General features: G+C 46.5%; 1 protein-coding gene and 1 pseudogene across 9 annotated transcripts in view; both read right to left on the bottom strand.

Annotated features, from left to right (window-relative positions):
• Positions 1–568: 568 nt before the first annotated feature.
• LOC103268479 lies at positions 569–2,008 on the bottom strand (annotated as a pseudogene).
• Positions 2,009–6,359: 4,351 nt separating this feature from the next.
• Positions 6,360–17,759, bottom strand: part of INPP4A (inositol polyphosphate-4-phosphatase type I A) — a 67,653-nt gene continuing 56,253 nt past the window's right edge. For 7 of the 9 annotated variants that reach the window (XM_021716557.1, XM_008066054.1, XM_021716553.1 and 4 more), the window contains 2 exons: positions 16,095–16,249; positions 6,360–6,926 (listed from right to left, as the gene is read on the bottom strand). In XM_021716557.1, coding sequence (XP_021572232.1) covers positions 6,794–6,926; positions 16,095–16,249 — 288 coding nt within the window. In that variant the 3' untranslated portion in view covers positions 6,360–6,793. Of the gene's footprint in view, positions 6,927–10,772; positions 12,050–16,094; positions 16,250–17,759 lie in introns of those variants that run through there. The other 2 variants (XM_021716555.1, XM_021716554.1) reach the window with 1 other exon arrangement.

The raw sequence follows: 17,759 nt of genomic DNA on the forward strand, positions 1-17,759 counted from the left end.
ATTTATTTTTTTTATTCTTATTTTTTGAGTCGGAGTCTCACTCTGTCACCCAGACTGGAGTGCAGTGGCCGCTCCCGGCCACCGCAGCCTCGACCTGCTGGGCTCCAGCGATCCTTCCGCCTCAGCCTTCCAAGTAGCCGGAATTACAGGCATGCACTACCACGCCCGGCTGATTTTTTTATTTATTGTAGAGATGAGGTCTCGCTGTCCAGGCGGGTCTCGAACTCGCAGGCTCAGGCAATCCACTCACCTCAGCCTCCCAAAGGCGCGGGATTACTGGCTGAGCCACCGAGCCCGGCTTAAAGACCATATTTTAAAATCAGATCCTGGACATCGTACACAAAAATTTTAATTTGTAGTTTATTTCATAATCCTAAATCGAATCTTTCCTTCCTGTCTCTAAACAGTCCACTGAGACATTTTTCTTAGAGACAATTAACCCCAAACAGCAAAATCCTTTCTCTAGCAGCTGCTGCTAATAAACTAGAACTTTATATCCTGTGTTCAAGAAAGATGTGCAAATAAAATGCTTCTCCTTCATCCTTATTAGCCAGATCCCCTGGAAGTCTTATTTTCCTTTTGGACACGAATTCAGGAACAGTTTAGTAAACCCGTGGTGAGCATGGGACTGATCCTTGTTGCCTGCAACGGCATCCTCTTGCGTCTGGAAGTGCACATCAGCTTCTCCAGTGGCCTGCCTCTCCCCCGGTCAATCTCTCTCTCTGACCCTCCCTGCTCACTCTCAGCCTCCAGCTACCACTAATGTTGGGGTGCCCCCCATGGCACTGTCTTCCATAGTGATTCTGACAGGCTTCAGTGGAGCAAAAGAGTTTCTACTGTCTTGGGCAGTGGCTTGGAGAGGCAATCCTCTCATGTGGACAAAGTGCAGAGAAGGCATACTTCCAAAACCAACAGCCTCTGGATGCTCTTCTGACACCTCCTCAAGCAATTCTATTTCTTTCTCACTTTCAAAAGCTGCCATGGGCCAAATATCATTTATTTCATGTTTTTCAAAGACCATTTCTGGCTTAGTTATATACAGGTACTTAAATGTAGGAGAGGATGCCATCTTCTTTCCCTTATGAGAGCCAACGTGTTCGAACTTCATTCCTTCTGGAAATACGTTTTATGCATCAGTTACCAGTTTCTTCCCTGTATTTCAACAGGGCTTGGTTGGCCATTTCTGCTGCTTCAAGTTGCACGTAGGCATCCCGTTTTTCTTCTCGCTCTGTAGTCCATCACAAAAGTAAGTTCAACTGCATTCAGCCCTGCAAAGAAGTCCACAATGTTTTTCTCACTGCACCTATAAGGAAGTCCTCTCCAGCCAACCAGGCCATCATTTCCCACAGGTGAAGATCTGACCTGCAGCTCCTCATGAAGGCATCCACATCTTGTTTACCTCATGTACTTCCACATGGTGCTGACCCATGTACATGCTGTGCTTATCTAAGGCTCTGCACATCCTGCTTTGTGCTTATCTAAGCTTGCAGGCCACTGGAGAAGCTGACATGCACTTCCATGCCCAAGAGGATGCTGTTGCAGGCAACAAGGATCAGTCCAAAATGGAACCAGTTTCAATTAAGGCATCACTCCATCGATTCCCATCTCTGTCTAAGAGAAATACGCATTCTCGCCATTGTAGATTCGGCAGTCTGAGAAAAAGTTAAGCACATCTTCTACAGCGCACGACCGGGGCAATCCCTGGGCTGGAATGAGATAAACATCACCTTTTTCTTCTAACTTGGATGGAGCCAATTCATACTCCGGGAGTGCTAAAAGGTCTTCCAGGTAGGTCTTTTGGGCTCCTGGCTGTGGCAGCAGGAGAGCAGGCAGGGTAGTAGGCGGCGGCCGCAAGGGGAGGCCCCATTAGCCTCCGGGGGTGGAGGCCAGTGAGGCGCAGGCTGGGTCTGGAGGCCTGGTGTCTGGGAGGCAGCGTCCAAGGGACAGGAGTCGCTACAGCCCGAGTATCCTGCGCGTCCCTGCAGTGCGAGTGGAGGGGACGTGGCATCCAGGGCCAGGGAGGGGGCGCCAGGCTCCTGGGATTGTTTTCTTAACTTCATTTTCGGATTGTTCACTGAATGGCGGGTTTTTAACATTTGATTCTGTCAAAATAGCCAACATACAGAGAAGTAAATACGATGTTTTTATGTTAACAAATGACTCCACAGCTGTTGTCATGTAACTGCCCTCCAGGTCAGTAGACACTGTCATTTTAGCCCTGAATTTCATCAGACTCCTGCTCACCCCCAAGAACACCACTGTCCTCGGGTTTGCCACAGTCTGCTCTTAAGGCTGCCTTCTCCTTTGACTTTTTCAACTTGGCTCCTTGTGATACATTTAAATAACCAATTATACAGAGAGAGAAGCAGAAGGGTTGCCTAGTGCTGAAAGAGGACGATTTCAATTGAATGCCACAAAAATACCATTTGTCATCTGTTTATTCAATAAACATTTTGATGAGCTCCTACCACTGCATGTGCTCTTGTGAATACAAAGGCGAATGACATGGTGGACAGGATCTAACAGTCATATTTAACACCGAATGAGGGAAACATTTTTAAGGGCCAACTCATTCCATGGGGGAGAAATCACCAGAGGAAGGCATACCTGAACTTTGGAGGAGGAATGAGGCGGCTCAGGAGTGGCCCAGATCAGGGGACTTGGCCACTGACCAGGGCTGTGTGTGGATGGAAATGACGGGATAAGCGGGAGAGAGATTGAAAAGATAGGGAAAGATCCTAGTGGTTGATGGGATGTGAAAGGAAAAGGTGACCCCGAGGTGGAAGGTGAAGTCCTTTATCATGGGGTGGAGGGTTTATACCACTTAGAGGAGGAGAGGGCATGAGCATGCAAGAGATAAGTAAAACGACCAACAAAATGGTTGGATCTGGACTTTGGGAGAGAGTCTGGGATGAATCTAGAAATGTGGGCGTCACTAGCATATGAGAGTCACTAGCATATAAGTAAGAACAGCTAAGATTGTTCAGGAAGAGCATCCTAAGAAGAAAGTTATGGACAGAACCCTGGGAGCACCACAATCTTAGTGGTGGGTGGAGGATGACGAGCAAATCTGAGTGAGGAGGGAGGGTCAGAGAGGCAGGTTAACCAGGAGAGAGGCAGCCACAGAACCCAAGGGAGGGCCAGGGGGCAAGGAGGGCGAGGCAGTGAAGTGCTGTGTCCATGCCACCGTCTCTAGCACAGGCACCCTCTCCCGAGCTAGGGAAACGGCAGCATGTTTTCTCCCTCTCTACCCTGTCTCCTCAGGTTTTTTCTGTTAGGTGGCACAACAGGCTGTGACAGACCTGCCTGGGCTGGCCAGAAGGCCCCGGGGGCCTGGTGCAGGAGGAATCGTGGCAAAGATAGCACTGAGGCACCAAAGGGGACCAAGGGGGGGGAATTCAGAGCGAATGGGACCGATGTCATAGCTTGGGCAGTGATCACTGCTAATAAGCCCCAGTTACTACCCATTTGCCAAATGTGACAGGGTGGGGAGAGGAGGCATCCCTTCGAGGTGTGGCCTGGCTCTGGGGAACACTTACCGCTCAGACGCCTCGCCGGGACCTTATGAGGGACGTACTGTTGTTGTCCACACTCTGCACATGAGGGAATGGAGGCTCAGAGAGGTACGTAACTGGCTCAGACTCACCAGCCAGCGAGTGGCAGAACCAGTACTGGGACCTGTGTCTTTTGCTGCCAAAGTCCATGCCCGTAGCCCCACACCGGGCTGCCCTCTGCTTCAAATTAGGCAAAAACAAGGTTATAAAATAGAGTTCCGCATGGTCCCTCCTGTGTTTACAAACATACGCAGTCAGCATCTGTGCCCTCAATGTGATGATGGCCCAGTGAGAGGCAGGCCACGGAGCCAGGCCTTCTAATGTAACAGGATGAATCAGGTCAGACAGGCTGGATATTCTTGTCAGTTATTTATTTTTGTCATTCTAAAGACTAGCACATTTACAGCATACATGGCTCAGAATGAGCTGAGAATATATAAAACAGTAACTTTATGTTTATATATATTAATACCGCCCGAAACAAATAAATAAAAGTATTGTAACTCACTAAGCTTGGCAAATACAATTGTGTGGGGACAAAACTGTATTATACAATATTTTTACATCTTTAGAGGAAACTAAAGGCAACTGTGCTGCAGGAGCTGACTGAATCCACATCCTTCCCCGGTTTTCCAGATGGCATTTCTCTTTCAACGGGGAGGCATCAGAAGGAGCTCTGGACGGAACCTCTCTTTTCCAGTCACCTGCAAAGCCACCGTCCCTGTGCGTCTGGACACCAGGCTCCCCTGGTGAGAGGAGCCTCCTGCCACCAGGCTGTGCAGTGCATCCTCGCCCCCAGGCTCAGAAACACTGCGACACCACTGTGAGCCCAGCAGCAACCCATCAGAGAGAAGACTGCAACGGAATCCTTTCTACATGATTAGCCAGTCTTAGAGCTTTATGGCGACCCATAACACAAAGCAAAACTTGGGAAGATAATCATATAAAGATGTCAACGTGCAAAACTGCTGACAGGCGTCTCAACATTTGCTATATTCCCTTTGATAAATGCGATACTTAATGCTCTTCAGACAAAGAAAATCTGAAAACAGTATGGATGACAGTTTTAGAAAACGAAAAAAATTTTAAAGGGTAGTGGTGTTAAAATAAAAGTTAAAAAAGACAGAACTAAAATACTGCAAATTAAATGGAATGGCGAAGAGGTGAAAGGTGAAACCAGCCATCCTGAAACTGCCTTCAAGCAGGGATTGCCGCTTAAAGATACTCTGACACCAGCCACCACCTGTGCAGCAGGCTTGGCGGAGGCCTTTCTCTGCCTCCCATGGCCACAGTGAGCCCAGCTGCGAGGAGGGCAGAGAGTGGCATCCCTCATTGAAGTGTCCTCCACACCGGCTTACATCTTCCTCCTGGCAGGCATCAGGGGACAGCAGGCTGTCTGCAAACTGATTTTGGAGCAGGAAGGAATCTGAAAGGTGACCCGGTTCCACCCCACCCCTACCAGATGCCACCTCTCCGTGTCCCTGCCAATGAGGTGCCCTCCCTGTGCCTCAGCACCCCAGGCCCAAGTTTGTGACATGTTTTTAAAGGAGCCAAAAGAATAATATCTAGATACTTAGATATAAGAACTTCCAAGAGGTTCACAAATCATTAGGATCAGCATCATTAATATGTGCCACATAACTCTTTTACAGCCTTTTAAATAACATGTAAACATAATTATCATAAACAAAATCGATAAAACATATAAACCCCGAGGAAAAAACTCTGCTATGTGCAGATAAGACTCATCGTCATCTTACAAAAGATGATCAGACAAAATTTTCTATGAAATTCCTAAGTTTTATGGCCCATAAATCCCTTTCGAAATCCCATTTGAGGAGATAATTTCAACTGTGCCTCGTCATCTTATATAACAGAGTAAGAACAGGTAATTAACAATTATTGCAAACCTAAAAGTAAGACACTTTTATCACATTCAAACATGATTGTATTGTTTTTTAGAAGTTTTACTGGAAATCCTGCAGAAGAACGTTTGCTGTGAAAATATTTAGGTTTCCACTATGTCTACAGTCATAGATTCCCTACTGGAGTGTTGTATCTCAGACATCATCAGACATGCCACATTGAGGTCCTCGAATAAAATAACTCAATGTTCAGAGAAGAAAGGGAGATGTGCCCTGTGGGCATGGGATGACCTGGACATGGAGCTTCAGAGAACAGGATGCAGCCTCACGGGACCTTACTACTGGCTTTACGTCTCAGGCAGACACCCTGTTCTGTAACTCATGAGGGACAGAAAGAAGAGTGGCCCCAATTGTGTGGGCTACTTTGCAAGTGTTACATTCTAATAAAGTCTTACTGGCTGGGCACAGTGGCTCACGCCTGTAATCCCAGCACTTTGGGAGGCTGGGGTGAGTGGATTGCTTGAGCCCAGCCTGGGCAACATAGCAAAATCTCGTCTCTACAAAAAAGATTTAAAAATTAACCGGGCATGGTGGTATGGGCCTGCAGTCCCAGCAACTTGGGATGCTGAAGTGGAAGAACTGCCTGAGCCCAGGAGGTTAAGACTCCCGTGAGCTGTGATTGTCGTGATTGCTGTGATCATAACACTGCACTCCAGTCTGGGTGAGAGTGAGACCCCCGACTCAAAAAAAAAAAAAAAAAAAAAAAAAAAAAAGTCTTTCACAGGCTGATTTACCAATTTTTCTTTCAACTTCTGGTCCCACAGTGATAGTATAGATAGGTTAATTCATTAGAACCAGTTACCTCACTGCAAGAGATAATGCTAGCTTCTTTCCCCAAAACTTGAGTTAACATTTAACATTTACTGGTCTGCGTAGGATTCAATTATTTGATTACTGTTTACTGTTTTATGTTCAGATTTTTAAAAAGTAGATTGTAATCCAATGGTCATTTTCTAGTTACTCAGTAAAAATAAGGTTGAGCAATGCCTAAATAGGCATTTGAAAAAAATCTTCTAGCATTTCAGACAAACCTAGCTTGATTCATATAGGTAACTATTGGTGATATCTGTGTAGCTACAACCCAAGGCCATTTAAAAGGCCAGTCATTACTATCCATGCGATTGAGCCAAACATTACCTCCTATTAATTCCAATGGGGGGAAAAAATCATGCTCCAGAGACTCTTCAGTAAAATATTTTTTAAAAATCACAAAAAATAAAAACCAATCCTTCAGGTCTTCTTGAAGAATTCATATATGACACTAGAGGGTACCCACATTGATTATGTAACAGCTAATTAGAGAAAACCGTGTGTTCAAGTTTCAACTTTTCCGTAAGTCCCTTCGGGAGGCCTGTAATGCTTGGGGAAAGCCTTCAGCTGCAGGGAATTAAATGCATATTTGCGACTTCCAGCATTCTTCATTGTATTTTCTCTTCGACAACCCTCACTGGGGAAAAAACAAGCACAAGAAATGACAGCAGTAAAAAAGGAAAAAAGAAAAGACTTAAACTAAGATGAAATGAACTGATTATTTTCATAACATTAAAAAAAAGATTGATTAATTTAAATGGGTGCTAGCCTCATTTACAACAAATACATATGCAAGATGGCAGGGTTCTGAACACGGCAACTGAGAAGCACAGAGATGGATGCATGCAGTATGGGGCTGTGAGTTCTGCATTTCCACAAGCAGTGCTCTATCTAAATGGAAGCAAACTCTTTTTTAAAGTGAGTAATGTCTTGCATCTCACGTCTAGTTATTTGTAGTTCTGCCATAACCTGTGGCTCAAAGGTTCTGATACACAGCCAATTAAGTAGAAAGAGAAACATCACTGCTCTTACCAAAGCCTTTAAAGAGCTGTAATCGCATCGAATTCAAAAGGCTCACTTCCCTTGCAGTGTCCAACACGAAGCAAAGCCCTGGCTGAGAAGGCTGTGCTCACATGCTGTCTCCACTAGGGGACAGCTGCTCTAAGCACAGAGCAATCCAGTGGGCCCACGCACTGTCTGCAGAGCAGCCTGGCTGTCAGGGCAGGAGTGTCAGGAAGGAGGGACCCCACCGAGGTCTCCTGGTGGCAGCCAGCCACCCTTCTCCTCCAGATGTGCTGCCCTCATGTGGTCACCTGTTGCACAAGTGCCACTTGAGCCAGTGAGAGGCCTCAGGCGCCCTTCCCTAGAGAACTTGCTTGTAAGCATCATCCCAGCTGTATTTGATGGAGACTGTCATGACAACCCGTGGGTAAAACGAATGCTGCACAGGAGGATGAGCTGTAGGCTGGCCTCACATTCTCAGTGAGAGCATCAAGGGAGTTCTCTGGGAAATGTTCTGGTGCAGACATAAAATTAACAGGCAAAAGCAATTTTAAATATAAATGACTTCTCACAGCACAGTGTAACTTGATATTTTTATATTCTAAAACTAGCAATGATATCAACTAGCTACCATATTTAGTACAAAAATCTCCCTTATGAGATGTAAAATTTGCAGTTACCAAGAAACAGTGATTTTAAAAAAAATCCAAATTTTATGAAGATCATTATTATCATGCATTTAAAAAAAATATCAGTGGCAATTGCTCAAGCTTTTTAAAGTGAAAATGACAGTCTCATTATCAAGAACATGTAAAATATTTTTGGTAAGACAGTAATTTTTATTCAAAAGCTCCAGTATTTTAGAAAATATCCACCTGGTTTTTATTAACTAGTTTGGTAACTCAGATATGCTTTCTTGTCACAGAGACTCAAGTCCTCAGCTAGGATGTGCGTCATCTGAGCTGAACACCAAGACCTCAATGGGCAGGTTCCCCTAGAGGAAATAATTATCATGTTTGCCTAACATTGAGTAACCAAAAATGTATTTCCATCTAAAGCAGAAGCTATAGGTTCCTCTGCAGAGTGAATTCCTTTAATCTTTGGAAGCTCTTACATTAACGGATTATTTCAGATATGGCTTCTCCATTTATATAGAAACGTACAAACTTCTCAAAAACCACCATCACTAGTAGACACTAAATTGCCTTGAGGAACAAGGAAGAATAATTAGTAAACTTTGCCATTATCTTTTATTTACAGGTTAAAGGAGCTAATGCCTAGTTTAGCTGGCTGAATACCTTGGATATGAAATTGTAATCAATATTTCACTCTCATTCCAATTTAGTTGTTGATTTATATTTACTTTCCCCCAAATGTCTGAATTCACAAAATTTGGCTGATGCAATCAATCCACATGCCGACACTATCATCCCATTATCTGCATTTTTAGACAAACTGGCACTAGGGTTCGGGCCTAGGCATGCAGAGGCAGGGTGTGCTATGCTGACAGGCTTTTCCCACTACAGAGGTCAGCTTGCTGCCCCAGGACAGAACACCTTCACTGATCACACTGGCTGCATGATTTTTAGGAGTCAATAATGTGTTGAGAAGGTCTTGAATAGATTTTAGCAAGAGGGATTTAATTATTTCAAAGCTCCATGATGATTTTGTATTATAGCAATAAATTAGTTCTTTTCAAGGACATTCATTTTTGAAGTGAAAATCAGAATGGAAACCCCAAATTACAACTGATTTTAGGGAAACCTCTGGTTTTCCCTTTCTGGTGGGCTCTTCCACTTTAGAACTCATCTGGAGGCATCAGTGTCTTAGTGGTCCTATGGTAGATATTGGGAGTGGCTGCCTCTCCTAAGGCTTTGTGGAGGGGAAATAGGTCACTGTGTTAAGATCTCTGCTGGAACCAAGCCATAGGAGTAAGTGGTGTCTGTCACACTAGTTGAAAAAACTTATGCAACAGTTTTATAAGACCATCCAAAGAGAGCCACTCCTGGGTATGGTTTCTCTAACTTCAGAAAGCTTATCTAATAAGGAATACCCAGAACTGGTTGACATCGACAATGCCTCGGTGCTAATGTGACTATAGAAACAGCCTAAAAACAATCACCAAACATCCATGACTCCTGTTTCTTGAATCATCTCCCCATCTTTGTTTCTTCTTGCCTATTTCCCACTAAAGCAGATAAGATGCTGGGTATGTATTTTGCCTGATTCATAAGCCTGGAGTGATCTCAGGGTGTCCTTTCCAGTGCTGGTTCTCCTTGACTGCTAGGCACAGTGGACTGCCTTTAGACCCAGCCTCAGGAGGAGAAATGAGAAATCTTCTCATCTTTCTGTTAGGTCCCATCTCCCTCTCAACACCACAGCCAAGTCCACACAGGCCATGAAGGTGAGCTGGTACCATGACAGCTGATGGTGAGGGGAAGGTGTCCTTGGGTCCCGTTGGAGGGGCTCCTCTGGCTGGTCACAGCTTTCCTGTGCTGTGTGGTAGGGTCCTGGAGAGGACCTGGAGAGGGCTACAGAAGCACCCTCAGGCCGTGGGAGAGGAAAGGTTGTCACATGTAGTCAGAGGGCCTCCCTCCTCTGTGCATGGCCTCTGTACAGCCACTAGCACCACCCTGGAGGTGGGCCTGGGCACATGTCACCACTGCGATCATCAGAAGCACATTACCCAGAGCTGTGGAATAGGAACTGAATAAGGCTGTGAACTCCACGTTCCCGCTTTCATATCAAGCAAACAAAACGGTCTTGGAGAGCTGAAGCGTGTACCTTAATGTCAAAGAGGGCAAATGGGGAACACATCTTTCAAAGAACCATAGACTAAACGGGTCATTGTCTGGTGACTAGTACCATGCTGCCAAAACGTAACACCACCCATCAGTTGACATTTGGTGAGAGACTTCCTACTGAAGGATGTCAGAGCAGCCAACTAACTTATTCTAGAAATGACAAGTAGACACGCTGCACCTGGAGAAGAGTGAACTCACCTACAGTGATGACACAAATCCTAATATGCCCGAAGGGTCCTTCAGTGCTCAGGGGGTCTAGAAAGAAGGGTGTTCCTGGGTAGTGATGAGGACCGTCTTACACTTTAGAATGCAAAGTCTGAGTTGGGCATTTGCCATTCCTTGATAACTGCCCCTGGGATTCCCAGAACCCAGACTGAGCTGATGCCAAATCAAAGAAACTCCAGAGTAAGATCTGGGAGTCTGGGAGAGAGGTTGGAGAGGCCAGATTTTGTGGTGGATTGGGTTTCTGTGCATGCCCAGGTGTCAAGTTTCTGGAAAAGCAAACTTCTCTGAATCCACTCCAATTTTTCTAGATTGGTGAAAAGAAATCCACTTCATAGATACAGTGCACAGGGAACCAGCTGGAGGCAGAAACCAGAAGCACAACATAATACGAACCGAGAAACAGAGAAGCTGCTATTCCTTAAACAGGGTGTTTGGAATTGTCCCCTAATTTATTTGGTTGCCTTTAAGGTGTATAATTACCCTCTATCACAGACAAAGGTTAAGGTTACAACTCATTCCATTTTGAGGACATTGCCACGTTAAAATTAAGAATGATAAGAGCAGAAACCAAAGCGACCCCTCCTCTCTCACAGCTCCATCTACCACAACTGCCCGAAAGCTAAGGATCATCTTTTGGGCAATTTTTCTTTGAATTTTTTTCATTATTAACCATATTTGACTAGTAGGAGAGAAAAGCTGTCTGGACTTTAATCTGGAATTAAATATGTCATCTTTTAAATGAAAAATGCTAGGCTAATAAAAATAAACAAATATATAGATAGATAATTTGAACAGCCACTTGTTGCTATATGCATTAATTCCTGAAATCAGCTGAATGATCCTTTAAGAGTTAAGAGCAAATCTAAAGTCACATGCAACACGAAGTTATCTTTATGTGCCTGACTTGGTACAATGTAGTAGTATTGTATTCACAGCTTTGTGTCGTCCCCATTTGGAAATAATAAACATAAGCAAGGAAACGTTATGTTTCTGCAAACTGTTTGCTACTATAATTCAGGGACTCGCTTTGAAATGAAAGCAGCAAGTACATGTCCTATGAGTAGGTTGACCTAGATGAGCAGTTATAAAGCATCTCTCTTTCTTTTCATTGTTCTTCAAAAGGAAAGGAAAGGTTAGCAACACACTTAAAGAATAGTATCAAATATACAGATTCTCTTCAAACAGAAGTCCTCTCTCTTGGAAACAGGGCACACGAGATGTACAGGTGACAGGTAGCTTTACATCCAAAGGTAAGAGATGTGGTACAAGTAATTCCAGGCCAGTTAAATAATGCAGTGACAGGGCACCTTAAGAACATGTTACAAGCACTGAAGACGCTACATGATTTAAACAAACAAGTCCTCTTAGTGAAATAATTTGGCAGATATTTACAGTTCAGAAGAACAAAACATCAAACTGTAAGGCATTAAATATTTCTTGGCAGACCACGCTTTGACACATTCCTTCTGTCCAGTTAGGTGCACGGTAGCTGGACATATTCTGGCACTTTTGTTTTTCTTGTGACTTATTAAATTTTCAGAGTGAGATTTATTTGCAACGCAATTTGGTCACCAGGTAGGCTATGCTCAGAAAGAGCCACACAATCAGTAAATTGGGGCTCAGAGCTAATAAAGGAATGGAACAGAGGAGGCTGGGGTCTAGCCTTAAGTCTCGGATGGGCACCAGGCCGCTCAAGTTCTTCTGGGTGACTACCTCCCGTGTTCCAATGCTGTGAAAAGGAAAAAGTTTGGGAGAAAGGAAAAGAAAAAAGGAAAGGGAAAAAAAATAAAAAGACACATGCGATGGATTTTTATCAAAAAGTATGGGAAAAGGAGAATCAAAAGATAAGATTTTAACAAAAAATGGAATGAAGCCACAACAGAAAGAAAAAATGATATGCAGAAAAAGGTGTGAGAGGAAGACCAAAACAAAACCAGCACAGTTACAGGAAAAAAGGAGAGAAAGAGAAGTGAAAAATAAGAAAAAATACTGCAATCTACTGAAAATAAATACATGTAGGTTGAATGAATGGTTTTCCATGTTCACGCTCTCTCGGTTGGCCAAGCACAACTCCATGCTGCCCTGCCATGCCCCACATGCTGCAAAGACAGGATCTCTGAGAAGCAAGCTGAACATGAAGAACCATTGGGGGTTTGACCTTCTCACAGATGCTGAGCGGGGGGTTGGCCAAAGCTGCCTCTTGATTCACTACACAAATGAAAACCATTTACCTCAGGTGCCAATCAAAGGCAGAGCCCTCGCCAGTCCCGCCTGAGGTCCCAGGTTCAGCAGTTGGCAGGGCACGAGCAACTGCTGTCTCCAACTGTGCCAGTCACCGTTCTACAAGATGTTCCCCAAGGATGGAGTCCAACCCACCCCACCTTGGAAATTTTAGGGTTCTTCCCCCTTTGGGTGCTACAGAAGAAATACACTGAGGTGAGATGGTACCTAGGACCACACGACTCTAGCACATCCATGTCCACCAAGTGGCAGCAGTGACACAGAACCAGAGGTCCTAGGACACAGCAGGCAGCCTGTGAAGGAGACACTCAGAGGTGGGAGGCAGGAGGGCCAGGCTTTCTCCTCACACTGAGTCTTCCCAGCTCTCCCAGAGGAAGCCCTGGAAGTGCCCTGCTGGAATGTGCCATTCTGAGAGGGCACACTCCAAGTTGGCGAGCAGTGACCAATCATCACATTTCCTGCCAGGATAGGTTGAGAGGGTCACCGGCTACTTGGGAGGGCCCACTCTGTGCGAGTTTCAGCCCAGTGCTGTGCTGGAGTTGGCTCACAAAGCCCACAGGAGCTGAATCTCTTCCCAACTCCATGTTCAGCGGTGCCACATCGGGAACTTGAAACGGGCCCGAGTGGAAGGATTTATGCCTCAGAAACTGGCAAACACTACAGATCAGGGATTTGGGGGAGAGGGCTGATTTTTGGACATTTACAGCACAGCGCTGGCCACTGCTAACCCTGGGCCTCTGGGAGTGAGACAGCCTGAGTGCCACCCTGGGCCCCACCCCTGCGCCTGCATGCTCTACTCTTCCATCTGATAAGATGCAAGTGAGAAAGCGGGAGAACCAAAATGTCTTCCTTCATTCAAGGGCAGGGCCAAGGTTTATTACGGCCTTCTCAGGGCTCTCAGCTGAGCTGCAGGTGCTGATTATCCTTGCAGTCAGAACTGCCACTGGGCAACCCAGTCACCTTGGGCCTGCAGTTGACTGAAGAGCTACATGTCTTTTCCACATGGAAAGTCCAGAAGATGCAGAAGTCGGACATAACACTGTCACCTTAAAACAGATGCCTGCAGCAAGAGCCTGAGACGTAGCAAGAGTCAGCTCAAGGCGGAGGTGAGCACGGGCTGCTGTGAGGCTTCTGGGGCAGGCAGAGGTGAAGTGTGGTCAGGCTTTGTTTTGTTTTTATAACTCTTTAAATCTTAATTAAAGTAATACATGTTCACTGTGGGGATTTTAGAAAATTCAGGAAAAAAATAAGAAAATTTAAAAGACACCTGTCATTGGAGGGGACAGTGGGGTTTAGAGAGCCAGAAGGAGATCAAGGAACAGTCTTCCCACATGGGGAAGATCTGTCCCCACTCAGGATCTCGGGGTCCTTTGCTGTAATGGAGAAAAACAATGTGCCCTTTACAGCCTCAGAAGTGTTCAGAATAGAGATAGTGATGGCGCCAGCCAGGGTAGCACCTGGGCACCCGGGATGCTGTAGGCAGCAGTGTGGCTGGCACAGGAGCAATCTGGTGATTTGTATTAAAATTATTAAAACTTCTTACAAAGGTGTATAAAACTAAACTTAACAAGTCAATATGGCAAGTGTGGACAGGAGCGTATATAAGGCTATTCACTCTACCCTTGATGGAAAGCCATACACAGCCTAAACATTCCATGACAGCAGATTGGACAAATTGTGGTGGGTGTTTGCGCGCCTGTGTGTGTTTTTGTGTGCATTTCAGGGATGGATTAACCACACTCATACCCATATATATGTACATATGCAGGTCTCTACCTGTCTGTGGGAGACTATCCAAATGTTAACAGGGCTACTTGTTAATAGTAGGAATACAGAGGATTCTTTTGCCGGGGGCCTAGAGGACAAGGTATGTGTGTGTGAATGCCAGTGTAGGGGCTTATCTGGATTTTCTAATTTTCCTACAAGGAGTATCAATGACTTATGGGATTAAAAGTTATAAGAGGTGCTTTGTGTGCTGTAAATCCTAACAGATGTAATAGCTGTCCCACACACACAGCCCCAGATGGGCTACAGGCATGCAGATGGGCCTGCGTGGGTGCAGGACTCAGCAACAGACCTACAGTGGTGCTGTGACTCTCTCTGGAGCTACTTCTGCCCTGGTCTCCTGAGACCTTTGTGCTCAGAGGCAATTAGAATGAATTGTTGTTTTTGATGAATCTGTTTAAGAGTCCAATTACTGGATGGAGATCTCCACGTGTCTTAGGACTAACTCAGGCCTCAGCTACTAACTAGACCTGATCCAGAACTTTGCTGCTAAACCCCAGGGATCCCCATCTGCTTCTTTCTCGTGTCTTCCCTGACAGGGGTCTGCAGCTCACCACAGCAGCCCCTTCGCCGCCGCACAGCTAACAGACACAGATGTGGCTGCTGTGCCCCAGCACCAGGGTCACATTGGACAGCGAGCCTGAAGGGCGCCGAGGCTCCATGGTCAGGTCCTCATTCAAGCTCATTAAAACTTTTTAAAAGCACCCCAAAGCAAGGGTCTCCGAATCTCCACTGCTTCTCTGAGGCTGGGGCAGAGGATGGCAAACTTTAACAGAGAGGTTTAGATGAACTTGGAAAGACAAAACAGGGACACAACAATTCCGTTTTTACAAAATGCTGTTATCAAGAGGCAGGCGCTCAGGCATTGCTTTTGTGCATTATTGTGAGAAGGTCAAACGGCAGAAACATACAGAAAGGATAAGAGAATTAAACACTTTAAAGAATTTGGTGAGAGGACAAATGATACAAAACATTCAGTAGAAGTGACCGTTGGAAACGAGACTTTAACAGCATTGGTGACTACATCGAAGGAGACGGGAAAACCAGGTTTCTTATCCTTTCTTTTGGTATGTGAGGTGGGGGCTGCCCAGCAGTGCTTGAAACAAGGCATCGACCAACAGTGGACAGTTTTAGTTCCGGGTTTCATTCTGCAAACACGCCTGCTGCCTCAGAATCAAAACATCATTAGGGTGAGGTCGCCAGGGCACACTGACAGCTGTCACCATAAAACACTCATTTGACACTTTGCTCATAGAAGCAAACTGTGTCGACTGCTAGAGAAGCAGCGGAGCAAACCGGTGCAACCTGCAGACGCATTGCTTCCCTCAAGCTTGGAAATGAACATATATTATGTAGACACGCATGTCAACAGCAGGTACCTGCTGAGGAAGCACTGGCCCTAAGTCATACCCACAGGCAGGCTGGTGGCCGTGAGGATGCTGCGTGTCACACGGCTGCATCCCAGCTTCCTGTTTTGCTGTCTGACCCCTTGGTTTGCCCGCAGTCTACAGGTTTTCAGGGCAGTCCTGCTCAGAAAGGTTGCTAGCTCTTCCCCCCTTGCCTTACAAGAGAACCTTGTCTGAATTTGAGAGTGTCAAGAGTTTGACTAGTCTGTCAAACTCGAGTCTGACGGCTGGTGTCAGGGGCTCATGCAGGGCAGGCCCCGTGGGAAGGCTCAGCGGCACTGGCTCATCTGCAGTTTACACGGGCCAGGGCAGGCGGGGCATGGCCTGGGCAGCGGCACTCACCTGCGCATGCACTCCAGGGCCTGAGTGAAGACCTGTGGGGCCATGCCGTGCTCGTGCTGCAGGATCAGGCACTGCTCCAGCGTCACTGACATGGCGGTGCGGTCCTTGGCACTCTTACAGCTGGTGAACCGAACCCCGTTAAGGCGACGGCAGACCTGCCAACAGAAAAACAGGCTGCGCTCAGGAGGGGGCACTCCACAGAACAGCAGTACGCTTCACACAGAGAGGCTCCTAGCCTGGCCAGTAAGGTGTGGGGCAGTAACTCAGCACCCAGGCCTGGCCAGAGTTTCCGCTTCTGCTCCATGTCCTTCCAAGACCAGTGAAAGAAGCCAAGTCACTTACAAACACAAGGCCGTGGTGCTCACAGGCCTGCCTTCATCCCGGCCGTCCCCTGTGCGACCTGCCTTCGCCCACCGGACGCTTCTTGGTCTGGCCTCCCTTTTGTGGCACCGCTGTCCATTCACTGACCCTTACCAGCTGTCCCCTTCCAAACCATGCCTGGGCTTCTTGTTAGATTCATGTCTGACTGCTGATCCCTCAGGGAAAGAGGGCAGTGAAGGTGACCCACTGAGGGGAGGCCAGAGTCACTCACAGGATGCCCACAGTCCTCAGCCAGATCTGCAGGTCTTTCTGGAAGGCAGGGGATAGACCTGCTGACCCCTGCTCTCTTCCTTCATGCATGGAGACAAGAACAGTTCAGAAGTTCCACTCCCCCTTGGCTACCTCCTACCAGGCTCCTCAGGCCCTTCCAGCCAGCCCCACCACAAACATAGGATTAGTGCCAAGGCACGTCCCTCCTCACAACTGAATGGCTCATATGGTGAGAGCAGCTTCCAGACTGGGAAAAGGCTATCTGAGAGCCCTTCCTCTCCCCGACAGGAAGAACATTAGGGACATAGCACCACTAGCCATGATCCTCAGTACACAGCCACCAAATCCAGCAAGCTCTAAAACAGAATTACTGTTTTTTTGGTAATTTGTGGCAACCCCGTTTGGCAGCACAATCAGATATGAGCTGGTGTGAGACCACTTAACAGCCTTTATTTATCCCACTTTATGTAAACAGTCATACTTTTCAGTGGGGAAATAATGTAACTTTGATTCCAGGGTGCTGCTGTAGGCAGGATTATAAATGGCCGTGGAGCACTGGAAGCAAGTGAGACCATTTACTGCTGTGGAAGAGACTCAGGGCTCAGAGAAACATTTTCCTGACAAGAGAGGGTGATACTTTATTTACTCATTTTTTTGAGTCAGCGTCACACTCTATCGCCCAGGCTAGGTGCAGTGGCATGATCACAGCTCACCACAGCCTTAACTGCCTGGGCTCAGGCAATCCTCCCACCTCAGCCTCCTGAGTAGTTGGGACTACAGGTGTGCCCCCCCACCATACCCAGCTAATTTTTCAATTTTTTTATAGAGACGAGGTCCTGCTATGTTGCCCAGGCTAATCTTGATCCTCCCATCTCAGCCTCCCGAAGTACTGGGACTATAGGTGAGCCACCGCACCTGGCCAAGGGTGACAGCTTGGAGTGAGTTGCTCAGGAAAGCTGCAAGGGAGCAGCCTCCACTGCTGCTCAGGCTCTGTGCTGCAGGGCAGTGGCTCGGGCGTAGTGGGCAGTGCAGTGCCTCCTCTCTCCTGTGTCCACCCTTCCCCTGTCCTTAGGC

Source organism: Carlito syrichta, unplaced genomic scaffold (genome assembly GCF_000164805.1).
Source record: "Carlito syrichta isolate Samal-C Ts95f unplaced genomic scaffold, Tarsius_syrichta-2.0.1 Scaffold308837, whole genome shotgun sequence".
NCBI classification, from domain to species: Eukaryota; Metazoa; Chordata; class Mammalia; order Primates; family Tarsiidae; genus Carlito; species Carlito syrichta.